Consider the following 26,989-nt stretch of genomic DNA (forward strand, 5'->3'; position numbering starts at 1 on the left):
AAACCGCCATCTAAGGAGAGTTGAAGAGGTGTAATCACCAAATGATGTGGAAAATAAGAGGAAGGGAGATAAACTGAAGGTCTATATGTCTTGCCAAGGGCGTGAGAGTAAAAAGATTTGGTTTGTAAATTGAAGAGTGAAGTCGTTTCTGAAAGTCAGCTTGAAAGGAGGAGAAAGAGGAGATTCATATAGCTCTGTCCATTAGTACACTCCACCGGTCTATCAGACCTCCTTATCTGGAGCGCGCAACTGGCGCTTCACTAGCCTGATTGGGCAGCTCCATCCGGCTAGGCACCATTGTCACACAACTCAGACTCGTACATCATTAACGTGGTCCAGTCCTAATTTGAATAAGCTGCAGGAGACACCGAACTGAGTTAATAGATATGCAATGACAGGGATATTGCAGTTTCCAGTGCCTGCTTCCGAGATACCGAAAGTTGCTGAGAGCCCCTTCTCGTGGGAACTGCGGGGACTGGTTGCATCGAGTGGTGGTTTGGCGATGTGGGGCAGCTACGCGCGATTCGGCAGGTTGTCGCGGACAGCGATGCGTATTGGCTGCTTGGGCGGAGCAGGCGGGTCCTCATATCGATGTTATCGTCCATGCATTGAAGATTGTGTTTGATAACAACTTGAAATGCCTGTTCATGGCCCTAATGATGGAGCCTGATCACCAAATTTTGGTTTTAATCAGCATAGCGCATAGCTTAATCCAGTTTCAGTTGCAAGATGAGCATATTTAGACCCCTAGTCCCAGGACAATAAAACGCCACAGAAGACCGGCAGATCCCGGCTTACGCTCAGACCTATTAGCTTGTAGCCTCATCAATCAAAACCAGCCGCGTGACTGAAGACGGTGAGTGCCTTAACCCTCGCCTTACGCAAAGTTACGCAAGGAGATATTCAGTGCTCGCGCATGACCTCAGCATTCCAGTCAAGCGGTTCAGCCCGACAAAAGGTTATCAGCGCGAAGTGCATCTAGGATATCTGACGTAGATACGTTTCAAGACTAATCCCGAGGGACGATAGTGTTCCCTGATCGCTCTTCTCGTCGCCAAGAAAAGGGAAGGCATCGTGAAATAAGCACAGGGACTCATGCAAAATAACAGCTGAAGACAGCTTCTTGGAGGCCCTATAGAGATGAATAGAAGGCCCTTATTTTACGGCGTCTTTAAATAACAGCTCTATCGAATGCCAAATAAAGTAATCTCTCTTAACACAGTAAAGCTGACAATAATAGCCAAAAAGTTATTTTACTAGCAATAATCAGATAGCATCGAAGAACATCTCCAGTTGATCGTTAATTGGGATTGGTCATTTCAACCACAAACCAAGAATTCGTACCTGACCAGGTCCTTGTCATTTTCTTTTCGTCTCTCAATGCGCTGTACTGTCGGTGTATATCTGACCCACAACCTTGGCTTGACCCACAGAAACTGTGTTTTAGTATCTCGAGCCCAATCCACTTCTTTGCGGACACCGAGCTCCTGCACAGCCTCTCGGCTATCCAATCAAAGAGAAATACAAGCTTGCTTAGGACAAGGCGCAACTCTAGATGTGCAAGGCTCTTCTCCAGGCAGGCTCAAGAGACGATTAAGAAGTTTTTTGATGCTTCAGCTGATGCTTCAGGATTGTCATTCGCGTAACGGGGAACTTTGCCAGAAGATGACGGTAGGCAGCGAACACCTCGGGTGAAACAATCCCGGATCAGTGAAGAAGTACTTCGGATGGTGTCCAAGTGTATACTGAGGACCAGAAACAATGGTTCATGTATAACCGAGTCATTCGTCACGATAAATGCTAGGGAGTTATGTAAACTACCAGTTATCCTCTACGTAACTTCATTACACACCATTGTGTAGAATAAAAACACCAATGCAGGCCCGAACAGCAACAAGTTAAGGGACATACATACGTGAGCTATGCAGACTAAAATCAAGCACACCTCAGCAGTTGGATTTGCCAGTCTTGAAAAGAAATTAGAGATTTCTTGACTATCCAAATTCATGACCTGGTTCAAAAAACGCTCTTTTTGGTGACCTATTCGAGTGCGCTGGTATATACAAGTGGGCGTTATCACCCAGTAGCATATCTAGCTTAGCAATTCGAGCTTGAAGAGGAGGTTCCGGGAGGGAAAAAAAAGAAATGACAAGAGTGGGATTTGAACCCACGCCTACAAACGTAGATCAGGAAATGATGTCAAGGTGGACCTTAACCTGACGCCTTAGACCAACTCGGCCATCTTGCCAACAGTATTTTAGTCATCAGTGCTATATGCTACTAGAGTAAAGCGGCTCTGGAAATGTTTTATATTATGTAAGATAGAACAGACTGTACCTGCGGAGCAATCAAGGATTGACCACGTCTTTGGAAGTTCCTCGCTAAAATTCCTGTCATTCTATTAATTGATACGAGTATCCGGAGGTTTAGATAAGAGTATAAGCGAGCCTCTGGTAGGCTGGCAGCCTGCAGTGCTTTGCTGTATGCTGTTAAAAAAGTTTCTGTATCTAACCGGCCAAAAGTCGCGGATCACAGCTTCCATGCGATCCAAACTCCAATTCAACAGTGAGTTCAAGGAAATTTGAATATGTGCTCACTATCAAAAATCAGAGCAGGGATTCATGGGGGTTCATACACATAAATTTCAAGACTAGGAAGCATAATTGCTAATGCAAAGGTATATACACTTACGGCAAGGCCATCCTCCGGTACCTCGATGATTATATGCAATATGAAGTGTCAGGTCGCGGGCTAAAGCGCCGACAACAAGGCCTGCTTGTTTCTGGATCACTTGGTCACAAATTTGAGGACCAAGTCATAAGGCTAATAATGATCGAATGATCTGAAGAGATTCCTTGAGTTTTTATACGCCGCGGAGATATGAAAATATGAACTTGAAACAGCAAAAAACGAAGACCCAATGATATTGGTACTGTTCAGGAAAAATGACAAGAGAGGGACGCTGAAAGCTCAAAAGCTCACAAGCTCCAGCTCTCAGACTGGATCAGCTGACCGCATCCGATATGTAAATCCATTACAAGTCCTCATTATTTCTCACTTCATAAGATAAATTTTATGACATGGAGGGAGGAATTAGAGTGCATCAAGCATCCATTGGCGGTGCCGCTAGACAATTCATAATGATCATAGCGAAACCAACATATCAATACCAACATCTGACGCAACATGAACAAGTGGTCTTCCCTTGTATTTCGTTTCATTTCATTGTCCACAGTACCCACAATTCAATCTTCCATTCAGCACCAGCCACGGACTCATGCTTTTGTTTGGTTTGGTTTGACAGGCGCTTCTTCACATCATATCTGTCTGTGAACCTGTGGCTTGTGTCTCCACCCCACAACAGAATAACGAAAAAACAGGGTTGAGGCCGGTGCTTCTTCACCGCATGCATGTCGTTTGACCAGTGGCTTGTGCCTCCACACCACTTGTTGCTTTTTGCTGGAAGGGATGGATTGAGGGTTTGAAAAGCATTGATGACCTAAAAAGTGTAGGATATTGTCAGCAAATCTACAAGGATCAAAGGGGAAGAAGAATATTTGAGATCATACATGAACCCATGAAGTCATCAAAGATAGATGAGTCAACATGTGCTGATGGATGAATGAAATGACATATTGAAGGGAAACAAGAATGTTGTTGCATCGATGGATCAAGTGATCAAGGAAGAAAGCGACAACATATCAAAGGTGATCAATGGCGATGATGTAGTTGCATTCATGAAGGAAGTCACCACGGAAGGAGGAGTGAAATGTTCATCGTGGATGGAAAAAGCAACATGATAAAATAAACAAACATATCTGTCTTGTTGTTGTTTTCATCAAAGAAAGGTCATATAATGAATGACGGATAGAACAGCATATTGAGATGCGGGTGTGTGATCGGTATGTCAAGGAGAAAAAAGTTCATGATGGATCAATGGATTTATAAAGACGAGAATGAAGGTGGAGGGCGAATGAAGGAAAGAGAAGAAAGAGCTGAAGATAGAGGGTATTTATAGGCTCGGGGGAGGTGAGGATGTCCCAAGAGCACACCTCTCGCGCAAATCGACCAATCACGCGGGCAGTCCATTTCATCGCAGGAAGACGATGTTCTTTGAGATCAACACATCGCCGTGGCTACCCCAATGCAACAATTCCCTATTGTAGTAACCACCTAGTTAATATCATATTGTGTTCTTAGCTAGCAGCTCCTAGTAATTTGCGAGACCATGCCTAGGACGCCGCTGCTCCATAACGTGTCCTGCATTGCGGGGGCCAGGGAACGCAGCGCTGCCATGTCCGATGGAGCGTCTGTGCTAATAGATGCTGGTTTGAGCATGTTTAATTGGCACTCGAGATTGGCCAGCCGGATGCATTCTGGAAGCTACCCTCTTCCATCGCCGTCCCGGCACAGGGCGACCTTCCCTGTCTGGTTGGGAGGATTTCCACTGAGTGCTGTATGCGGTCTTAAGTAGACCGTGAGTGAAGATTCTGCGTAGGAAAGCAAAGACGCAAGACCAATGGAGAACAGTGATGATTGCCCCGCGTCTACCGACGGCGTGCTGAAATATCGATGGCAACAACGCACCGGGCAAGTCTCCGAGACCAAACGCGGGGCAAAGGGACCAATCAAGTTTGGGATTACAGCTACAGAATGTTGGAGTCGGATTTGCCGAGCCTTCTAACTACTTTGGCGGAGCCCGAAACTCATGTTAATATGCTCTCAGAACCTTGTTTCCACAGACAATCGTTCTCCAGCCCGCCTTTGCTCGTCAGAAAATGTGGAGAGCCTTTCCCCAGTACCCCGCATCCGATTTGATTAGTGCAATAATCGTCCGGATATCCCGATTACAAGAGTCGCCCATGACAAGACACCGGGCGAGGAATTAGGGCCATAGAACTGAAGTATTAATAGGCCTTTAGCTCGCATACCGCCCCTCGGAAAGTAAGTCGACAGGATTGAGCAATCAACAAGCCTTCATACAAGGAAAATGGTCAGAATCATGCGACGCATCTGCGCTTTCCAGGCACTTCTTGGTTTACAGCATGCCAGAAATCTGGTGCTTGGTCTCCAAGCTTCTGATACTGACCGTGTCATCTCCGTCGATGTGTCAGATACAATTGGAAGGTTGAAAAACCTCCAAGGTATGTTCCTTACCATCGAAGAGCCAACTGTGGTGATGGCTAATCAAACTGCAATAGGGACTAATAGTGCTGATACCGGTACGCCTTTCCAGTTGAACCACAAGGCAACCTTTGACCAATGACGATGGCAGGAGCATCACTCGGCAATGATGATATTCATAACAGGGACCCCATCATCGCGAATGTCTGGTCGGATTATGGGATCAAGCATGTGCTCATCTGTAAGGCATTTCTATCACCGTCTATCAATATGCTAGCTCACACTACTCGTACAATCAGATACATGGCCCGAGGTCTTCCTTGGATTTGAGGCCACGGGAGAAGCAGCAGATCCGTTGAACAATGCGAACTACAACTGGACCGAGGTAAGGGTCACCGTGAAGGCGACAACAAGACGCACCGGCCGGATAATTTAACGTTCGTCATTAGGCAGACAGCTGGATCCATTTCGTTACCTCGCATGGGGCAAAGGTGAGAAGTCACTTACCTATAGTTTTGGTCCCAACGCTGACATTTTACAGGCCACAATTCAGTACGCAGTCAGTCTTCAATTCCATCGATCGCGCCGGTATTCCAGATTGACAATTACAACAGGGAGACATCCTAGAGTCGTCGCCCGAAACGGCAGGTAAAATTGGGTTCATGATCACAGACCGATATATGTGAGCAATGGTTTATCGGATTCAAAGCAAGTTTGATTGCATGATGCTGATGCTGTGGCGTGACTAGGAACGGCGCCCATGGCTCAGGCTTCTACGATGCCCTCGAGCTTTTTGACTTTGACGCCGAAGCCGACCTTGTATGCTGCTTCGGGATCCATACACGATACATCTTCTGATACCTCACAGCAAAACACCCTAGACGTGCAAAGCGATTACGATTCGCTATTCCCGCTTTTTGCGGCTTTCGCGCACGGTGTTGCAAAGGCCAGGTAAGTGTTATAAAGTAAGGATACTATCCTCTTCAGCGTTGTATTGACCTTTGAATAGCGATAAAGCTGGAGTGTGAGTGATCTTTACGGGAACATACGAATACTGCGCTGACAGCCCCTAGCGGAGCCTGGGGAGGAAACCGAATTTGTACGGACCAATAGCCCTCATAATCTGCCCTGGCTGCCCTAGATCCTGACTTTTAACACAAATACAGGGACAAGCTATAAAAACTATTCTGTAAGCCATGATCTCACTTATATGGACAAACCTGACATAGTTCACCTCAGCTTTACGATCCCTTCGTCTCGCGCTTCTACAAGGACTGCAAAGAACAAAATGTGCCCCTCAAAGCAGCCACTTTCCATTTTACCAACTCTCAGTTTTCGTTTGATCGTGCGTAGCCAGAAAACATAGCAAAGTGCATGACTAACGCATCAACAGCATACGACGTCCGCAGAGTCACCGATAACTTCCGAGAGCATGTTCTTAAACCAGCCGGATTTTCCGACCTACCGATATGGATGACTGAATATGAGCTTAACCCACCGGGAATAAAGCCAACGTATGATACAACATGCCAGAAATCTACAGCCTGATACTAACAAATTTGGCAAATTTGGCAGATCAAAACAAGCACTTGAAGCTTACAATGACCCAGCGTTCGTAGCTAGTTATACGATAGGAACGGTAGATCCACCGCCGACATGCTACATCTCTCTTTACTGACAAGCGCTATAGGCAATGTATAGCCAAGACTCGCCTATTGACCAGGCCTTTACATGGCCAGGGTTTGGGTGGGGAGGGTCAGGCGCCGGAAACGCATCATTTGCACCCTGGTTCAAAAAGTCCGCAAATGGATCTGCTATCGCTCTCAACCAAGCTGCAGCGTGGAGCCTACAAGCGCAGCTAATTAGTGCGACCCCAGAGCGCGTCCAAGTCGAGGGATCTTCAAACGATGGGTTTGCAGTGCTTGCAGGTCGCTCTACCACCCCCGACGTCGTCCAAGTCCTGCTGAATAATTACCAGCCGGACTATGATATGGTTTCTGAGATCACAAATGCGATGGTATGTGATGTCTCAGCCTCTCAGAAATGATTATCGAATTAATCGACTGCAGCTTCCTTTTCTAAACGCTTCAACATCAGCGTATCCAATCCTCCAGGAAAATGGCCGTACGTCGACATCGAAAAACCGATCACTTTGGAACTATATAACTTACTAACAACAGCTTGGTAGTATTCAATGGAGAACAAGCTTGTCTGAAGTCTAACAATACGAGGTTCATTGTGGCAGGTATGAAGTCCATTGCATGTCCCCTGACTCTGCCAGCTATTAACAAAGTGGAAGTTTGCAATACGTTCCCCCAAGCAAAGGTTCGCGACAATCGGACAAAACAGTACCATCTCATAATTGAGAACCTCCCATGGAATGAATCTGACGACTATGAGGTGTTCCTCCACCGAGTCGGGGGACAGAACGTATCCTCAATCCATACCCTCCAAAGCGGCCGGGGTACGTCTCTTGGTAAGCTTTCACCCTTCTCGATGATTCATCTACTAGATAACTGATCCAATTTTTAGAATTGCATGTGCCGATTCCAGTCAATGCCCAGGACCTAATTACAATTAAGCTGAGTGATTCTGAAACTAGACGGGCTGCTTGATCTTCGGTCTGAGTCTTGGGACCACAGTTCCTGGGATTATTGGGCTATTCAACATGTCTATCATTCTAAATTTTGGCGAAGTCGTCCTCGAAGTGTAGAAGCAGACGACTACATTTTGACTGAAAGGGTGAAACTGATTTTGACGAGCAAGTTTTTTAGCCAATGCAATGCTGCTTCGAAAGAAATCATCGGAACAGATACGGAAGAAGTGAAATGTTAAAAGTTGGTCGTTGTAAAACCCAATGTTTGAGACGCACAATCTGCTCTGAGGAGGTCAAAACCACCCCCTGATCCCGCCCAGGTCCAGATTATCGTCACTGTCTCCACAATCTCTCCATATTAACATCTAGACCGCGGCTAGATAATATGTGGCTGGTAGTATGTGGCGTACATTGGAACAAGTACTCCAGTTTGATATGAGTGAGTCCAGGTGCTCAACCTTAATCTATTTCCCCGCAACCTCTGACTTCGTCATATGGTACCTGGATGAGCAAAGTGCCAGTACTAACCTAGAGTTCTAATATTGTGGAAGCTCGTAGAACAATATGGGTTTCATTTGTTTAGCGGAAGAGTATGGTAAATATGTGATAGTCAAATTTGCATCATTTGTCGCATAAGCGATGTACATGAATTGGAAACCGCCCGGCGGAATCAAAAAAATCGTTTATCCATTATGGCTATGGGTATAGGGCATTTAGCAGCAGCACTCGCAGCACTCGAAGCAGCAGAGACCGGCGCAGCTAAAAGGGAACCATTGTCAGTAAGCAATTCAATGCGACACTCTTCATCGGTGATACTCACACTCCGCAGCAGACATCCTCACCCTCACCACCACCACGGATGTGCACGTCCATGGACTCGGGCGTCTGCGTTATTAATATTAGTATACTGAGTTTTTCAAATATTTTCCAATTCCGTAGAATGATGGGAAAGACCTACAGGCTGCTGGGTGACAGTCTCGTTCATGCCGGCAGGGCTGTTGGGCTGCTGCATTTGCACATTGGTAGCATCCCACTTGTTCTCCTCGGTGGCCTCACGGCCAGAGAACCAGGTCTTGATAGCGTCGAACATGTTGGTAAAATAAGTTGGGAGGTTGTGTTGGAACTATGAATTGAGGAATGATCTTGGCAGGCCAAGAGGCCAAGATAAAATGGAGAAACCCCTTTTTAAGGGGAATCTTGTTTACTGGTCCGTGCCCAAGCCCTGAGCCGTGGGGGCGGTCACCTGATGTCACTCCACGTGTGGCTGCAAATGATATCATTGGATTTCCAATAAACAGCTCTCTGTGAAGGTTTGATGATAAGCCATGTTCCTATCTGGTTGGTTCCCCAGCCATTCACGTCTGCATACTCTGTACTTCATACGTTCTGGAGGAAATGACCTTCGACTGTGGCTTGTTTTCCCGAGCTCAGCCTTCATTACGTAGCTCCACCGGAAAACATCACGGAAGTCGATAGCGATTGGTTGTTCTAAATCAGGATTTTTTTCCTGTCTGCCTGGGCCAAACAACAGCACACAAACAAGCCTAGGCAGCAGCCCTTCACTTTTCTTGCCGAAGTTTCCGGATCCGCCAGCCTAAGTGGTTCTGAGACACGTCATGTGGTGCCACAGTAAAACCCTTGGCAGAGCTTAGCGTGTGGCCTTCGGGTAGGGCTGCGAGATTTGATCGTCTAGATTCACTGGCCTTCTTAGCTGAACCCACTCGACGATCCCCACGTCTCCAAGTCCTTGAAGTGGAATGCTGTGCAGGCGAATATCCGTATATTATGACGCTATTATCCTGTTTCGATAAACTGACGATCAAAGACTTACCATGGAAACTATGACGATCGCAGCGAAAAATAAGGGCAAGGGCGGTGATCAAATTGTGCGTTTTCAATTTTGAGGCCGTTATAATTATCTAGCCAGGCAACCGTTTATCTGAACTAGTCAATATTTGAATGTTACATCGCCGTAGCCCCCAGTTATGTGGGTCATATTTTGCAGTTCAATTATACCTCGTGTCGATCTTTCGCTTCCTGGAAGACCCCTTCCCTTTTCCTTTTTGCAATAGTCAGTGTGGCGTGTCTCACGCTTCATACGTCACTTTAACGGGGATTATTCAATCTGGCCGATAACACCCCTGGCAGTTGGAACCACAAGGGCAAGGTCAGGTCGTTGTCAGCACCAAATTGACGACAGAAATTTGGAAGATGCATCTCACAAGAGTCATAGCCAAATGTCTCAGGCACGACACTGTTCTGTAAAAAGATCTCAACATGCCAGTCGATACTCATGATAATCTGTCCGTCTGTCGATCGCCTCAGCAGCCACACTTGACTTTCCACATCAGTCTCATGTCCGTCTCACCATCGTTAGCTCTGGCGCTTTGTCCGAGTTGCCGTGTGCATTGGCTACAACATCACGTCAGGCGGAGGTGATATATTTGACAAACAGTATAGGCCCGAACAGATAACAGATGGCTATCGGTCAACTTTGTGAAATGTCATTGAGGAGCTGATGAGGAGCTGAGCTGACATGATAAAAGTTCTGAGCGCCTCACATGCCGTGCCGCTTCCAGCCGCAATTGGCTGCATGACCACGTATACCGCCTGTGAACCTTCGCCAGTAATCCTGGTATCTTCGCGCCAAAACAGATCATGAACAAATAGCGGTGGCGCGATGCCAGCGGCGAATGCATGAAGCGACATTCTTTCGTCCACCTTGTTGGCGGATAGAGGAATCAGACAAGGCAACTGACATACCCACACAGGTAGTGGAGGACGATCATTTGTAGCCGAATCTCGTCCTGAAACGGACATGACACGCTTGTTGTCGAGAAATCAGGGGGTTGAACCGCGCTGGATGGTGGTTATCACTCCATACCAAGACAAATGTCTGCGCCGGGATCATCGAAGTCGTTGATTTTGGAATAGTGACGCGTAATGGGGGATACAACACTCGATGCTAGCGATCATCGAGTTTGCTTTTGAGGTCCAGCAAGTCGCCAGATTCGGGAGTTCTTCTGGGCTCGAGGGTAGATGGTAGATGCCAGCACTCACTTTTCTGACCAGGGTTAACCTTTTGTTCCTGCGGGCACATTGGTGAAGTAATCAAATTGATGTCGGAAATATGATAGATTTAATATTCGAATAACTTTTTCTCATGTTGAGCCGCCTAGACATACTGCCTTGCGAAACGACTTTAGAGTGACCATTTGTCTTGAAATTGCTGAATGATGATTTCATATTCTGACACCATATGAGAATGCGCCTAATAAATGTATAGAATCGGTATGAAATGTGATAGATCATATATGATAGATCGTGTTCGTGTTCGTGGGAAATTCTCGGAGCGGAGGAACGGACGGTCGGACGGTCGGACGGTCCCCCACCTCGTTCTCAAATCCTAGTGCGCTGCACCTCACCCACTAGGTACCTGATTCCTGGCAGCATTGTTTGGAATAAGCCGGGAGCAACAGCCTGGTATACAATATAGTAATATTCTGCTTGCGAGATCGGCGTGATGACGGAGCCGAGGCGAAAACTGCCGCCCCCGAGTCGGCGACGGGATAAGCCTCAATTATCATGCAATATGTGCAGAAGGAGGAAGTATGAAGCGCCGATCCAAAAATGCTAATTTTCTGATATGGATTGAACGAGCTAATGATTTGATAGACTGCGATGTGATAGAGCCCACCCTTGTGGAGCCTGTAGCCAACGAGGTCTCTCCTTGTCTTGCACATATCCTCCTAGCGCAGGCGAGACGGGACGGATCACCAAAGAGCAGCAACCATCAGCAAAATCAACCTTGCCAGAGCGCATTGGACAGCTGGAAAAGTTGATCACGGCTATTGTGGATGATGCCGGCAACCAAAAGACGAAGACTTCCATTCGGATTCAACGTCAGGACCCACCCAATGGGAACGAAGCCAAGGCGACATCACAAGCCGAAGCAGAGGCCGCAAGTGATCCATCCGACTCATTTGGTCATATCTCATTACAAGATAGCAAGACAACATATGTCCAAGAGACACACTGGACCGCAATTCTCGATGGGGTGAGTCGAAGAGGACCTAGTGACCCGAGTCTAGTCTAATTCGAATAACAGATCACGGAGCTCAAGGACTCGGTACAGCATGAGGTAGCAGCTAATTCGAGTCAACCATTTTTTATACATAACTCCTCGGATATGCTGTTCCCCAACTGTGAGCCCACCACCCATACAGAAGTCTTGGAACAGCTACCCTCGCGAGAAACCTGCGACAGACTTGTCGCTGATTACTTTAATTACACATCTCTGCCATGTGAGGAAACCACTTCAAATATTCATAAATATAGGTCTAACTTAGCAAGCTAGTGCTTCATGGCCCCTCATTTTTGAGAGAGGTAAGACATGACATGTTCGTTCTTTTCAAGCCATTGGAACAAGGCTGACCTTTAGAAACAGTATGACCGGTTTTGGGCGGATCATACTTCAACACATATAATGTGGATTGGAAAGTTATATGGTGTTATGTCTCTTGCTTTGATGTTCCAAAGCGAGGGTGAGTCTTTGAAGAACAGGAACGAGTTGATCGCACAGTTTGACAAGAAGGTAAACCAATGCCTGGTGCTTGGTGGATACCAAAATTGTCCCCCAAATACGATTGAGACTATATGCTTTACTCTGAGTACCCAGTTCAACCGAATGGGAAATGGTGAGGTTAACAGCGTAATCATTCTGGGTATTCTTGCACGTATGGCCCAGCGTATGGGTTACCACCGCGATGCATCTCATTTCCCTCACATTACTCCTTTTCAGGGTGAAATGAGACGAAGAGCCTGGGCGATGATCACCAACCTTGATGTGATGCTTTCATTGTCCGTTGGGCTGCCCCGCCTATTGAGAGAGTTCCAGTCAGATACAGCACCCCCGCGGAATCTTTTGGATAGTGACTTTGACGAGGACACGAAAGAGCTACCACCACCACGCCCTAACTCGTACTCGACGCCCTGTCAGTGGCTCGTCGCCAAGAACAAAGTGACTCTAATCATGGGCATTATCACCGATTTTTCAACTTCGATTCGGAGGCCAAGCTATGCAGAAGTCATGCGCTTGGACCAACTCCTGCTTGATACATACTTGGACAATCCAGAATTTCTACTGGAGCGGCCTTTGAGCCAATCCCTCATGGACACATCAGAGACCATTCTCCATCGTATCCAGTTGATATGTCTGTTTGCGAAGGCGAGATGCGTTCTGCACTATCGGTACCTTGCATCTTCGAGGACCGATGAAAGATATTCCTACTCTCGCAGCACCTGCATTGGAGCCGCTCTGAAAATCCTTGAGTACCAACGCTTGATGAATGAAGAAACACAACCTGGGGGTCGCCTGTTTCGTGAAAGATGGAAGGTTAGGTCACCAATTATGAGAGGAGTGATTTTATTAGGGACGACCCTCCTCTGCCTTGAACTGAATTATGATCTTTCAAATACTCCAACGAACAACCCAAAGTCAAGACCACTGACGGAACTCGTCAGAGCTGCAATCGTTCAGGCACTTCGGACGTCATATAGCATCTGGTCTGAAGCGGGTGACTCCTACCCCAAGTCTACCAGCACAATTCAAGCAATCGACTTGGTCTTCCAAAAGCTTCAAAACCAACAAGACTCTCCCTCGCCAGGCGCTGTGCCCAATTCCGCCGATTTTTTCAATGTTGAACCTGTCGCCGGGTCCCCAAATGGTATGTCTGATCTTGAGCATCGCTTTGAGCTATCCTGCACTGAAAATCATATAAAATTGTCGGTAGCTGACTAAAATGTTTCATAGATCCTTTTGCTGGCGCAAATCTAAATATCTGGCCTGAGCTTGGGGGCGCAATGTTCTTGGACCATGCAAACAACTTCCCCCAGCTTCAACCGAATTATTTGAATTCCCCAGTCCCGTCATCTCATGTCGCACCTGAGCTATTGGATCTGGTAAGTGCCTCTTCCTTAATTGAGTAAGACTTTTATTGACAGGAGCACAGACAAACAGTGTGGATGAGATGCTTGGCATCTCCTTGAATTATCCTCGGATGACTGATCTTCCACAATGATCAATAAGCTGTCGAAGTCACCTGTGTACATATATAAATCCTTTTTATTTGTCTTAATTCGAACCATGGCCACGGTCAAGGTTGGAGATTCAATCTTCCAAGTCAGCTCACTCAAAGTCAACGAAGCCACAGAACTCAGGAGCATCAAGATGAATACCCAGAATATGCATGACCAAGTTCGGATTATTAATGTCCTGCTAAGACCTAGCCACATGGGCACTGTGAACCACATTAATATGTTGGTCTCTATTGTAAATCTATTTGGCAACTAGCTATGGCTCCTGTGTGCCACCCTAACCAATCTGTTCTATAACGCTGAAAAGCATGTCACGTCTATTTCATCATCACATAAGCGCAAAAACTTTAAGCCGAGGCACAGTGTCCACCGTCAACACGTAGATCGGCACCAGTCATCCAGGCACTAGCATCAGTGAGCATGTAGATTGTAGGACCCTTGAAGTCCTCAGGAGCGCCTAGGCGACCGAGAAGAGCGCCACGCATCCATGTCTCTTCTACCTCGGGCTTCTCCTTGAGTAACGCGTCTGTCATAGCAGTGCGAATGTACTGTTCCAAATATCAGCGGCGGCTCCCCAAAATGGATCTCATGAAACTCTTACCCCAGCAGAAAGTGTGTTAACACGAATGTTGTGCTGGCCCCATTCTTGGGCGACAGATCGGCACATTTGGTGGACGGCCGCCTTCGACGAGTTGTAGGCAGTGCAGGTTAAACCCTGAGGGAACGTTAGGATATGGGATTATCAGGGCATGGGTTTGGCTCAACATACCCGGTTGGCAATCTGGCCCGACATCGACGCAATCATCACAATACTTCCAGGAGCTTTCTCCTTAACCAAGATGCGTGAGAAGTGCTTGGCAGGAATAAACGTTCCGAGCACACTGAAGAACCAGATGTCAGAGCAATTCCTTATAAATCTGTCCATAGAACTCACTTGACATCGAGCATTTTGCGGTACCCGTCAACGGGGTAATCAAGAGCGGGTACCATCTGCTGAATTCCAGCGCAGGTGATAAGACCACGCAAGGGCATGTTGCGGGCCTTTCCATCAGCTGCGATCTTTTCTAGCAATGTCTCGGTAGCTTCCTCATCGGTGACGTCGCATTTGTTGTAAGTGGCTTGCAGGCCCTTCGACTTCGCAAGCTTTTGAACGGCAACCCACTCTTCTGTACTCGGCTCAGGCAGGAGATCCATACAGGCGACATCGCCACCAGCTTCGAGTACAGCGGTGGTCAATGTCATTCCTAGACCACGGCCACCGCCGGTGATGGCAACTGTGCGGCCCGCGAGGGAGAAGAGGTCATTGGTAGGGGCGAAAGCAGCTGGGGTCTCGTTGGACTCAGGGACAACCGCGGGTAAGGTGTGGTCGAGGGAGATAGAGGGAGCCATGTTGAAATATTGTGTAAGTAACGGAGGGAAACGAAGGGAGATTGTTTCAATTTGCTCTATCCTAAAACTTCGCGAAAATTGGCGAGGATTCGCGCCTCATATAGGCAATTTGGATTTCATCCGATGAAGTGGCAACTCAAGAGAGGAGCCGTTAGATAGAACCCAACTAGGGAACTGAACGCAGGGGACCACAGTGGAACGCTTGAAGAACAGATGATTTCGTCCAAGTCTCCATATTTTCAAGTCTCTTATCCTGAGCTCAACAAATCATGCGATGTGTGCTGGCACTGGTCTGGTTGATTTGCGCGTGAGTAGTAGTCATGCGCGACTTTGGAGTGCAAAGTATTACCCTTCATGGTAAGTGATCAATCGAAACCGCGGGGGTTGGAGTCGAGTATGGGGAATAAAGTCGGAACTCCCCATGGTGTGGGGATCTGGAAATTGTTTTTCAGCAAAACATGGTAAGTAGGCGCTTAACATTCACAAATCGGGAAACTTCCCAAAGCGCCAAGCCGTAGCGCGATTGAGGCTTTTATTTGTTTAGCCGATGCCGATGGTTTGGACTCGGCACGACCCACTTCTCTCTTCGGCCCAGGAACGCGTGCCTTGTCTATCTTCTACTTCACGAACATGCAAGAATTTATCAGAGGTTAAATAGATACGGGCATGGGATGGTTACATGGAGTATGCCTCATATGTTTACAAGGTTGATTTCCAAATCGCGACTAGGGTAGCTCTCTGCACGTCAGATGCATGAGGTCTCACCCGATGCGGGATCTTTCCCTGGGGGTTCCCCATTCATCCCCGCGTTGGGGACTTTACCCGCTTTTCCAACCCGGCGTCATTCCGGGGACATTTAAGATTCCCCGGGTCCATAGTTACGACATGGCTTGTGGCGCCACCGACTTGCGGAGGTTAGCCCGCTTAGTTCCAACAGTTTATAAAGAGCTGGAAGCCCTACTGTCAGATAGCATGTTCGGATAAACGTCATTTCTATTCTACGTGTTTTGCCTAAGACCATTTGGCCTGGTCGCTCCTAGTGATACTTATTTAGAGGTATATACCTCTCTGACCTAGCCATGTCATTCCTCACAGGGCGGGCACTGCATTGGGCCATTACGGCTACTGCTGGTAGCGGCTTTCTGCTGTGAGTATAAACAAAGCGGGGATACAAAGGCGTTTGACTTATCATCACTTTACAGATTCGGTTATGATCAGGGTGTTATGTCCGGTCTCTTGACTGGTGATGCATTTACCGCAAGATTTCCCGAGATCGACACCACGTCCACGGGTCATGGAAGCTCATCTTTACAAGGAACAGTGTACGTACTTCAATCTATACAGGGGCTTACCTATACTGACCTATTTGTCTTGTAATAGTGTTGCTATCTACGAGATTGTACGTTGGGAATTGAAATTCTGTCAGATGAAACTAATATAGACAGGGCTGCTTCGTGGGAGCAATCATCTCCTTAATTTTGGGTGAAAAACTTGGTCGACGCAAGTGTATCTTGGCTGGATGCGTTATTCTGAGTATTGGTGCTGCTATTCAGTGCAGTGCATATGGAATCGCTCAACTGATTGTTGGGCGAATTATTGCGGGAGTTGGCAATGGTCTCAACACGAGTACTATCCGTAAGAGCTCATTTACTAATCACCATGAATCATTGCTGACCTGATTCTAGCTGTCTGGCATTCGGAATTGAGCAAGGCTGCAAGTCGTGGTAAAGGAGTATGTTGCCCTGAAACCCACTGCGAAGAGCGCATCACTGACAAGCACTTCAGCTGGCTATCGAACTGGCAATTAACATTTTCGGTGTCATGATGTCCTACTGGGTTGGTGAGTGTTGCTGGAAGTTATAATACTGTTTTGAATCTAATCTGACCACAAACCAGACTATGGCTTCAGTTTTGTTGAGAGCGAAGTCCAATTCCGCTTCCCAATTGCCCTGCAGATTCTCTTTGCTATTCTGACCTTTTTTGGGGTTATGTTTCTCCCTGAATCTCCTCGCTGGGTAATACCAACACCAACAATGATTCTTATCAATCGTCTCTAACAATGTTACAGCTCCTCAAGCACGGTGACGAAGATAAAGCCCGCCATATCATCTGGAGACTCCAGGATAACGCCAAGGAAATCGATGAAAATGACGCCGTTGTCGGCATCGACGTCAGAGAAATCTCGCAAGCAATTAGAGAAGAGACGGAGGCTTCGGCTGAAGGCTCATTCAAGCTCATCTTCAAGAACGGCGACCAGAAATTCTTGCATCGGACCCTGTTGGGCATGGGCGGACAGATGATGCAACAAATTTCGGGAATTAACTTGATTACTTACGTGAGTCAATTATACCGATGAGCAAAATTCATAACTAACCAGGATTAGTATGCAACCGAAATTTTCGAAAACTCTGTGGGAATGTCCCATAATACGGCCTTGCTACTGTCAGGGTTCAACGGCGTTGCCTACTTTATCTCCTCATTGGTCCCTATTTGGGTTATTGATCGGTATGAAGCGCTTATTCTTATTGACTCTTGAATCTTACTAATGAATTGTAGGCTTGGTCGGCGAAAACTGATGATGTTCGCGGTGGTTGGACAGGGTTGTTGTATGGCTATCTTAGCAGGCACTGTCTGGGACGGTGGCCATGCAGCAGGTCTTGTTGCAACAGTGATGCTATTCATGTTCAACTTCTTCTTCGCTGTTGGACTTCTAGCTATTCCATGGCTCTGTATGTGCCGCAGGTCGAAAACTTTTCATACTGCAGGACGGATGCTAATCAAACGTACTACAGTGCCCGCCGAATATTCACCCCTTGCTATCCGAACCCAATCGGCAGCTCTTGCGACCGCAACTAATTGTAAGCCATTCTCGGCCCCTGCTTTATCCACTTGCTAATACGAAAATCCGCAGGGATCTGTACATTCCTGGTCGTTGAGATTACTCCCGTCAGTATCGCAAACATTGGATATCGGACTTACATCTACTTTGCCGGTACGCAGCCATTCTCCCGCATCCAATAGACGCTCTGGCTAATATTCTTTTAAGTCTTTAACTTCTGCTTCCTCCCTCTTATCTACTTCTTCTACCCGGAGACGCGCAATCTCACCCTGGAACAGATCGACAAGCTCTTCACCGGCGAAAAGGTCAAGCTTTACTGGAACCCATCTATGGGTATGGCTGGCGATGTAGATGCTCGCATCGCCTACGGCAAGGAGACGGAGGCTGCGGTTGAAGAAGCGCAACATGTTGAGTAATTTGTAATTATTATTGACTCTAATTTTCTACTTTTCCATGTTTCTATATCAACCACCTACGTCAGTCGGTACCTATCTGCCCACCCTACTCATGGGACATGGGCCTGACCACGTCTTTGGGGCCCGGACTAGCTGCGAGAGCCACGGAAGTACGTAATTTTATCTTTGCCAAGTCCTTCAAGCCATGATTCGGCAAGGAATCCGACCATTCTGCCGTGTCCCCACGTCTCGGGAGACCCCCGCGAAGTACAGTCTCCACAAAATCGGCTCGACTCGGGGTATTGACCAATGGCATGACTTTCCCCGTACGAACGGCCCGACGGGGCGCTTAAACGTTCCCATTCGAGTAATGTTATTAGCACCCATCATCCGTCATTCTACAACCATCAACACCCCGGAAAAGCTTCCCAGGGTGGTGAATTCCCCCAGATATGGCCAAATTGATCCCTAGTAGCCCTTTGTTGGATAACGATGCGGACAAGGGTAACTCGAGTTTTACCTCAGATATGGCCCATCCAAATTTGGCAGAACGCAAGAGGCGCACACGAACAGGGTGTCTCAACTGCAGCCGCAGACGGCGAAAGTGTGATGAAGCCAAGCCGACATGTACGGGCTGTAAGCGTCGCGGCGAGGATTGTCAGTGGCGCGTGCTCGGTTCATTCCGCGATGCCAATATTAAGGTGTTGGAATCGGATCACCCCTCTATGAGTCAAGGAGGGGCTGTCAGCAATATTAAACGTCAAAACAAATTCAAGATTCTGAACAATATGTCGAATTTGCCCCGCTCGCGGATTGTGAAACGACAATATGAGGCTGGGACGGTCCTGGATCTGAGTATAAACCTCGATCAGTCAGACGGGCGTGGCCTGTCTCCGCCATCCACAAAGAACAACAGCACTGCGTCTGCATCCGACGTCGCCGCTGAAGATACCCAAGACTATGTGGCTGCGGATGCGACTCACACTCCAGGTACCAACCCTGATCAAGTGCTGGGGTTGTCGCCGCCATTATCGGGCCACTCACAAATACCACAAGACTCCAGCCACGAAGGTGTCCGCAATGGTGATAGCCAGGAAAATGTTGGTCAGACTGGTCCACTTGAAGAGACCAGCCAGGGCAAATATTTGAACAATCTTCACTGTGACTTTGAGCCGCCTTCTCTTCATGATGACGCTTCCTCCAGTGCCTATCTGAACTCCAGCCCGGAGTTTATGATAGACGACCTCACTGCGCTCCGAAACCTTACACATAACTCTCAATTCCGACCATCTGTGCCGGGCTCATACGAGTCCCATTCACCGCAGTTCAATCATAGTATATTCTCTGATCCAGCAGACTTTACTAACGATGTGTTTCTTCCTGGCTCCACATATGAGGCCCTTCATACTACCCTGCGAAATCGTCAACTGTGGACTGCAAGACCCGACGTAACAAGTTTGTGTAGTCCTCGAGGGTCCATCTCTCACATTCATACACCGACACCATTCAGTGACTCAGATTCCTTCAGCAGGTCTGGAAGAGAGCCTCGGCGTTCAAGACCAGGCAGATTCATTGACCTCTCCCCTGAACGGGAACATTTGCTGTGGCAGAACTATCTGAACGAGATTTGCTCATGGGTAAGTACTCAGCATGGAGAAAATACTGTCAGGCCTTCGCTAATTGTTAAAGCTCGATATGTTCGATAATAATCACCACTTCGCTTCCACTTTCCCTCAGATGGCCAAGACCGCACCTCATCTCCGCTACTCTATGCTTGCGTTATCCGCGCGACAACTCGAGAGGTTACAGAATAAAAAGTCCCAGTCGGAGAGCTTGTCGCTTTATCAGGAGGCTATACACCTACTATTGCCGGAGTTGGAAAGCAAAACAACCCCAGTAATTGCCTCTTGTGTCATTCTGTGCGTCTTGGAGATGTTGAGCTGTAAGTAGTTGCCTGAATGATCTCGATATGATAATATTGATCAGCTCTAGGCAACCCAAAAGAATGGCGCCGCCATCTGGATGGCTGTGCGTATCTCATTCAGGCGGCTGGCATCAATGGTTTCTCTGGAAAAGAAGAGCAAGCATTGTTCTGGTGCTTTGCACGGATGGGTATGTCCTCTACTACAGTAACACTCAATTGCCACTAATTTGTTTCTAGATCTCTGTGGCGGTCTCATCTCGGAGGAAGAGACAATCATCCCAATCCATAACTGGAGGCCTCGTGATATGAGTTGTGTTGAAGCATCTCTACTCTTTCTGTCTTCAGCGAAAAACAATTTCGATACGTACGCCAACTACACCGTTTATCTCTGTGCGGAGACAATTGGAGTCCTTTTTGGCAGTGGGTCAAAGACCCCACACCCCTGCACCTCCTGTCAGTCGGTCACAGATGAAGAAGGAAGTTCTTATGTACACCGTTGGCAAGAGGTATTCAACCATGCAGAGCTGTGGCATGACAACCGACCCAACCAAATGAAACCAGTCTTTACAGTTGCTGCCGCTACACCTGGCCACACGAGGGGAAACAGGCCATTTCCAACAGTCCTATATGGTAATGGAGATGCTAGTGCGTATCAACCCTGCCAACTCTGCATATGTCTACTCCTTACTAACATCAGTCAGTCTCTGGCAATCAACTATATCACGTCTGTGCTCTACTGCTGCTTCAACGAAAGCCCAAAACTTTGACACTTTCCAAGAAGCCGGTATGTATCCCCCATACATAATCTCCCATTCCCTGCTGACTGGTATAAAGAAATCGGTCCTATGGCACGCGCGACAAATATGTGCTATCTCTGCTTCCAACGCGCACCAGTAAGCAAACCTCTTATGTGATCGTAATACAGACTGGCAAAATTCGTATGCTAACTCGCGACAGTGGCTGTTGGACGAATGCCCTCCAACCTCTCTGGATAGCCGGGAAGGTAATGTCACACTACTCTGAGCATGCAGCGATCGTGGAGACGTTGATTAGGATCGAGCGCGAGACCGGATGGGCAACGACATGGCGAGTTGAAGACTTGAAGGAGTTCTGGGGCGATTACGATAATGACGATGATTGTGATGTTGACATGGATTGAATGATATGATCAGACGAGTGACATGACGATATTGTACAGTATATATATGTATACCACGGATCAGTCTCGGAAAGAAGTTCATAAAGTTCCTCATGAAAATCATGTATGACTGCATCGATTCTTCATACGTTTTACTTGTGAGGCGATTTTCTATTTCCCCGCAACGGTATCACTGCTCATCCAATGCTGTCATTGCGTCGGTGTATCTCCGTGCGGGGCAGGTGTGCTCGACTCGAGGCCCGCGATGCTCCCCACTTTCAACGGGCTCCAATCAGCGCCCAGCCCACCAGTGAACCACCGATCTTAACTTGATATGATGTATATTGTACAATAATTTGGACTCGAGGCGAGGACCAAATGTGACCCCGCGTCTTTCTCAATGAGCCCAGCTCAGTCGTGAGCTCCAAATCTGGGGTTATAAAGTCGCAGAGTGCCAATTATGTATACTGCCAGGATGAAAAGGTTCTTTTGAATTACCTGAGTCAAAATCAACATTTCACATCATGTCTTCTTCTATCCCAGCGCAGTCAGCTCCTTCAGAGCCACAGACCAAGATCGCACTCGAATCCAAGGTTATCGCCAGTGAGTTACCACGACTTGTACGACTTGTTATCGTCGTGGAATGAACTCTGATTTCTATTCCTAGTCACCGGCGCAAACCGTGGAATTGGCCTCGGTGTCGCGGAGAGCTGTCTCGTGAACGGAGCCGCCCGAATCTACTCGATCGACATCGGCGAACCGGGCGACGAATTTGCAGCGCTCTCCAAACGCTTCCCAGGCCAACTATTCGCCCTCCAAGCCGACGTCACCAAAGAGGCCAGCATCTCAACAGCAGTGGATAAGATTGTCGAGGAAGCTGGAGCACTGCATGGAATGGTCGTGAATGCAGGACGGACAAATCACAAGTCAGCACTGGATTTTACGACCGAGGAAATTGAATCATTATTCTCCGTGAACGTGAGTCACCTTTGCTTGTGTTTTTCTTTTACCCCTCTTGGGTGTTGGTCCTGGCTAACTCACAGGAATGGATCAGCTATTTGGAGCATTCTACACAGCCAGATGTGCCGCCCGAGCATTCATCAAGCTTGGCATCAAGGGGGCGATCGTGTTTACTGCCTCCATGGCCTCCTACCGCCCCAACAAGGTACGTCAAAATTATTGACATGTTTCACATTTGAACTGACTCTCGGCAGCGCGTCCCGTCCACCCCCTACGGCGCGTCGAAGGCCGGTATCCGCAATATGACGCACACCCTTGCTATGGAGTGGGCTCAGCACGGCATTCGTGTAAACAGTGTCTCTCCTGGTCTGGTAAACACTGCTATGACATACTGGGTTCCACAACAGCCTGATTGGGAGCAACAGCTCAAGTATTATGGTGGATTCCCGAGGCTTGCTGAGGTGCAGGAGCTTGGCGGTGCTTATGTCTACTTGTTGAGCGATGCTGCTTCGTATACGACGTCAATTGATATTCCCGTGAATGGTGTTATTGGAAGTAAGTCATCCCATGACCTTTGAATTCTTGAATGACAGGAATACTGACCATTACAGTCTGTTGATTTGCTCATGGCACGGTTCGCTTGAACATTGGAACCTTCATAATTAAATAACATTATATGATACTACGTTACAACTTTGAGGCCAACTTCCGAACTACGAAAATTTAGAACAATGTTTGAAGAATGCATTGCTTTGATGCTCAGGTGATTTATGAAATACAACGTACTCCTTAGCGCCGAAGTTACAAAGTAATAACTACCAAGGGAATTGGATTCCTTTCAAAGTTTATTGCCGACATCCGATCAGGTGTGGCAGAAGTCTTGTGGGTGTTTATCAAAATTCTGGACTTACCATTCCTAGGATATCGTATGCACATAGGCCGAGGTCATTTATGCCACTTCAATGGCGACAAACCTCTTGACAAATACGTAATACATTGACACACTTTCGAGAAAGGGCCTTTTACTCGAAATGCTTACCACCTAGGCATCACTCAATAGTTACAGTTCGAGAGTTGTGGGACTTGGATATCTGGGATCACCCACCTGGGCAAGTGGACCAATATGAGCGTTGGATAGTGAAGCAGGAAAAAATTATGGAGTAACTACCTCGCTTGCATAAACAAGATGGTGTATATTACCTAGGTAAATGATTATCTATTTGGAACCTTGGAACAAACAAAATGAATGTCTTGGTCTTCTTGAAAAATAGAGCTGTCATATGTGCTGCATATATATATATCGGCCCACATGTAATGGGCATGCATGACAACCTTGGAACGTCCAGCTTAATTTTCGTTTGAGTAACCAAAACAACTTGGGCAAGAATGCTTAGCTTGCCACATAGTAGATGCAGGCAAAACTCTCTTTTTAAGCAATTCTTATTAGATAATGGCCAAATAAATGTTCAATTCAAAACGTGACGTGTTATCTGGTGGCTTTCTACTAGCGGCTAGATATGTACATATATATATATGCAGGCAGAATGTATTTGAGAAAGTTGCATAAATTGCGAAAAATTAAGGATCAAGATAACGGGAATTTAGAGAGGCTGATAAGTTTAATTCATTTTATTGGTTATTCCTGAATAAAAATCTCTATTGTGTTACGCTTACTGAATGAACGGGTGAACGAACGAAAGCAGGTCCAAGATGGTGCAGTGCCGATCACATGTTGTCTTTTACGACCACAACACATGACACAGCCACAATATTTTGCTGGTTGACTGCAATCAGCTAATGAAAGAAGCGAAAACGGGACATTAGACTGGGTGCCGGGAGAGAGGGAATTCTGAACCTTGGGATGTACGGCGTGGCAAGGGCGAGCAAACATGAAGACTTTGTGGAGATTTGGAATCCATGGATTAAAGATCTGTCACAACAGCAGACGACGCTCCTGCCATGCAGACCAAAGAAATAAATGGAGCCGTGGGCTTTAGGTCTCAACGGTAACCCCCGCACTGCCCACAGGTGGCCGAATGCAGCTAATGATCTGGAAAAGGAGGAAACATCGAGATTGACAAATGAGATGGCATTCCGATGCGAGTCAGCCAATGAGAGACCCTGTCCCTGTCAAGATAGTTGATCCCTACTGATCCAGGAGTATGGAATGTTCTCTCAGAGTGGCGGGAAAATCTGTATCTAGGGATGAAAACAAAGCTACAAAACATGGAAGGATGGTAGGGGATTGCCACAATGAGGTTGTAGTGGGAAAAATTTATGATGCATTGGATGGACATCATGGTTACTATGGATCAGGTGAGGAAAAGTATGAAGTAAAAGGATAAGGTAGTCGCAAGTGAAAGCTCTTTCCAAAACCCCTGCCAATTTTAAGCTATTAGTATTATGACCTGTCCGTTTTCGTCATTGAAACGATCAGTCCGCTTGTGAGCGCATTCCAGGTTGTCACTACATTGTTTATGTATGGGGGGCTCCCAACAGATGCCATCCCCAACCCAAGTCATTCATTAAGCACCAGTCCCAACTCATCTGTCACAACAAAGTGAAGCTTCGATCTCCCCAGGCATCCGTCTCGCCGGAGGACGTCCAGGAAGTATCTTTCACAGATCTTCCGATCTGGACGAACCATCCACCAACTACACATCACGCGACGCGATGAGTCTTCATGGCCTTGGGGTGATTGGGGCCCAGGTCGCCGCGTCCATCAAGAGCAACGACGAGAAAATCACATCCACACCGAAGATACAATCCCCTCCTGTATCAGTGCAGTCGACCCCCAGAATTGAGATTGAGCATACCCGCTCTCAGGACTATGACCCGTCGATCGGCGCCAAGCCATACTCACCGTTTTACTCGCATGGCACGCCGACGATTTCCTACGAGCAGCTCACCTTTGAGACGAAAAACGCCAACCGCAACCGCAGCGGACTGCGAGATCTCGAGAACGCAGGGCCGTACACCTTTCGCAATGACAGTCCTCGACGGTCAAAGCTGTGGGAAGGCAATGTCAAGCCTCGGTCATGCCTACACTCTCTGAGCATTCGACAGCGCATGATATTCAAGGCCATCATCGCTGTCGTCACAGTTGGGACAATGATCGCCATAGCTTTGGGTATTACTTATGCAGTTGGTGGTGCTGTTTGGAAATCCAGTGATGAACAGACATCACTTGGAGGATGATTTGGTGAGTGCACTCCGATCGTGCGGCGGAAAGAGTGTCATGCTGATGATCTATTACAGATTCCTATCACGTTAGACTATGGACCTTTGGGTCAGCCACTCCCTTGTACCTGTTGATTGATCTGAAGAATCATGGTCAATGGTTTTTCCTTTGTACTTGGAGACATGGAGCCTTTGGGCGCATGGACTGGGTTCTTGGTATGGCAGTGGTGATTGCGTTGCTTTCCAGGTTGTGGACTCGGAGTTTTCGGGAAGAGAGGGCAACATTGCTTGTCTCTGACATTGTACATTTACGGAATACTGTGGTTGAGATCACCACATGACGAATTAATTTCATTCAGGCGAGTAGAAACTCTTCGAAACGCATCTCTATTCTTCGTTGAAAAGTGAAGGGATCCACATTTGGCCCACCGTCGGAAGAAACGACGGCCCGACCACGTGACCAGGAGCAACTACAAAAACGCGAGAAAAATTCTCATCCTCTGGTCTTTTTCTTCTTCATCAAAAAAGCATCAGAGCCTGCCACGACCATCGTCCTGTCATTGTGACATTTCCCACGGCGATTGTTGCCTTCGGTCCTTCCGGGGACTGATCGGCTCTGTAGAGTAATAATCCTCGATAGGAAGTTCGCCTCCCGTTGGGTCCTCTTTAGTGAGGGCGATGGGAGGGGAATGTCGAAGACGGGATACATTCCCCTTTTTATTCACTTTCTTAGTGGACATCAAGGGTCGTAGAAATACTACAGCCTGTGCTAGTATTCATGTAAACAAAAAGCTCCGTCCATGCTTAGTATATTAAATGCCTGGGTGCTGGAAGACTCCTTCACTGGTCGTCGCTTCGTTGCATTTGTTTACATGTTTGCACTGCAGTAACCTAAACAACCTTAAACCAAGGCTTGCTTGACATCATTCGGAATTCTGTGCTGCTCTTGCACCAGAACATGATGATGCGCGGCAGACTGGCCGCGTCGAATGAGGGGCCAGGTCTGGGACTCCCATAGTTCCACCAACCCCTTTCATCTTAGGCCCTGCACATGCGTTAGTAAACACGAAGGCATGGCCTGTTGAATAGTGGAGACCCGGGAACTAGGGCGATCGTAACAATGCAAGCTGCACAGGAGAAGCTGGTTGGCTCGGATTCTCCCTCGAGAATACCGACCGAGCCCCTAGTAATCCATCCCTCTCCAAATGCCGGGGAATGTCGCAGCACAACGTACCCAACCTCTCTACCTATTCAGCATGTGTTTACTATTAGAGGCCGACACAATGTTTATTTTCCATTCTCACCAACATTCTCGTGGGGTTTGGTCCCCTGGACTAACAGTTCAGGC

The 26,989-nt window shown here is 47.3% G+C and overlaps 8 protein-coding genes across 8 annotated transcripts; 6 read left to right on the top strand and 2 right to left on the bottom strand.

Annotated features, from left to right (window-relative positions):
• Positions 1–4,990: 4,990 nt before the first annotated feature.
• Positions 4,991–7,739, top strand: N7503_009716 (uncharacterized protein; the record flags this gene model as incomplete). The annotated part of the gene is made up of 19 exons (XM_057069262.1): positions 4,991–5,144; positions 5,202–5,222; positions 5,276–5,365; positions 5,424–5,509; positions 5,574–5,615; positions 5,666–5,683; positions 5,739–5,806; positions 5,874–5,943; positions 5,993–6,075; positions 6,134–6,148; positions 6,198–6,223; positions 6,291–6,313; positions 6,364–6,469; positions 6,518–6,638; positions 6,826–7,141; positions 7,194–7,248; positions 7,313–7,369; positions 7,424–7,588; positions 7,657–7,739. The coding sequence occupies 19 exons, from the start codon at positions 4,991–4,993 to the stop codon at positions 7,737–7,739; spliced, it is 1,599 nt and encodes a 532-aa protein (XP_056915873.1).
• A 590-nt stretch (positions 7,740–8,329) lies between these two features.
• On the bottom strand, positions 8,330–8,840 carry N7503_009717 (uncharacterized protein). Its single transcript, XM_057069263.1, has 3 exons — positions 8,679–8,840; positions 8,541–8,605; positions 8,330–8,479 (listed from the first exon to the last, which is right to left on the bottom strand). The coding sequence occupies exons 1-3, from the start codon at positions 8,808–8,810 to the stop codon at positions 8,434–8,436; spliced, it is 243 nt and encodes an 80-aa protein (XP_056915874.1). The 5' UTR covers positions 8,811–8,840; the 3' UTR covers positions 8,330–8,433.
• A 2,472-nt stretch (positions 8,841–11,312) lies between these two features.
• On the top strand, positions 11,313–13,800 carry N7503_009718 (uncharacterized protein; the record flags this gene model as incomplete). Its single annotated transcript, XM_057069264.1, has 7 exons — positions 11,313–11,329; positions 11,396–11,777; positions 11,829–12,024; positions 12,078–12,106; positions 12,168–13,446; positions 13,533–13,681; positions 13,732–13,800. The coding sequence occupies 7 exons, from the start codon at positions 11,313–11,315 to the stop codon at positions 13,798–13,800; spliced, it is 2,121 nt and encodes a 706-aa protein (XP_056915875.1).
• Positions 13,801–14,163: 363 nt separating this feature from the next.
• N7503_009719 (oxidoreductase, short chain dehydrogenase/reductase family) lies at positions 14,164–15,205 on the bottom strand (the record flags this gene model as incomplete). The annotated part of the gene is made up of 4 exons (XM_057069265.1): positions 14,164–14,364; positions 14,418–14,531; positions 14,586–14,697; positions 14,751–15,205. The coding sequence occupies 4 exons, from the start codon at positions 15,203–15,205 to the stop codon at positions 14,164–14,166; spliced, it is 882 nt and encodes a 293-aa protein (XP_056915876.1).
• Positions 15,206–16,284: 1,079 nt separating this feature from the next.
• On the top strand, positions 16,285–18,460 carry N7503_009720 (uncharacterized protein; the record flags this gene model as incomplete). Its single annotated transcript, XM_057069266.1, has 13 exons — positions 16,285–16,352; positions 16,408–16,527; positions 16,586–16,604; positions 16,651–16,840; positions 16,891–16,937; positions 16,991–17,045; positions 17,102–17,220; positions 17,274–17,540; positions 17,589–17,710; positions 17,762–17,934; positions 17,998–18,063; positions 18,117–18,197; positions 18,252–18,460. The coding sequence occupies 13 exons, from the start codon at positions 16,285–16,287 to the stop codon at positions 18,458–18,460; spliced, it is 1,536 nt and encodes a 511-aa protein (XP_056915877.1).
• Positions 18,461–18,891: 431 nt separating this feature from the next.
• Positions 18,892–21,522, top strand: N7503_009721 (Zn(II)2Cys6 transcription factor; the record flags this gene model as incomplete). The annotated part of the gene is made up of 7 exons (XM_057069267.1): positions 18,892–20,076; positions 20,129–20,381; positions 20,432–20,551; positions 20,601–21,008; positions 21,065–21,147; positions 21,198–21,256; positions 21,321–21,522. 7 exons carry the CDS (start codon positions 18,892–18,894, stop codon positions 21,520–21,522), a joined length of 2,310 nt encoding a protein of 769 aa, XP_056915878.1.
• A 503-nt stretch (positions 21,523–22,025) lies between these two features.
• On the top strand, positions 22,026–23,080 carry N7503_009722 (uncharacterized protein; the record flags this gene model as incomplete). The annotated part of the gene is made up of 5 exons (XM_057069268.1): positions 22,026–22,104; positions 22,169–22,479; positions 22,556–22,666; positions 22,716–23,016; positions 23,073–23,080. The coding sequence occupies 5 exons, from the start codon at positions 22,026–22,028 to the stop codon at positions 23,078–23,080; spliced, it is 810 nt and encodes a 269-aa protein (XP_056915879.1).
• Positions 23,081–25,134: 2,054 nt separating this feature from the next.
• Positions 25,135–25,659, top strand: N7503_009723 (uncharacterized protein; the record flags this gene model as incomplete). Its single annotated transcript, XM_057069269.1, has 1 exon — positions 25,135–25,659. One exon carries the CDS (start codon positions 25,135–25,137, stop codon positions 25,657–25,659), a length of 525 nt encoding a protein of 174 aa, XP_056915880.1.
• Between the last annotated feature and the right edge of the window lie 1,330 nt (positions 25,660–26,989).

Source organism: Penicillium pulvis (genome assembly GCF_028828015.1).
Source record: "Penicillium pulvis strain IBT 33274 chromosome Unknown scaffold_8_segment0_segment0, whole genome shotgun sequence".
Taxonomy (NCBI): Eukaryota; Fungi; Ascomycota; class Eurotiomycetes; order Eurotiales; family Aspergillaceae; genus Penicillium; species Penicillium pulvis.

Excerpts from the sequence above, each read along its gene's own strand:
- N7503_009717 (XM_057069263.1), bottom strand. The coding sequence starts at position 8,810 with ATGTTCGACGCTATCAAGACCTGGTTCTCTGGCCGTGAGGCCACCGAG. Across the intron at positions 8,606-8,678 it reads AGACTGTCACCCAGCAGCCT|ACGCCCGAGTCCATGGACGT; the intron begins GTAGGTCTTTCC and ends TTAATAACGCAG. Across the intron at positions 8,480-8,540 it reads GAGGATGTCTGCTGCGGAGT|CTGCGCCGGTCTCTGCTGCT; the intron begins GTGAGTATCACC and ends GTTCCCTTTTAG.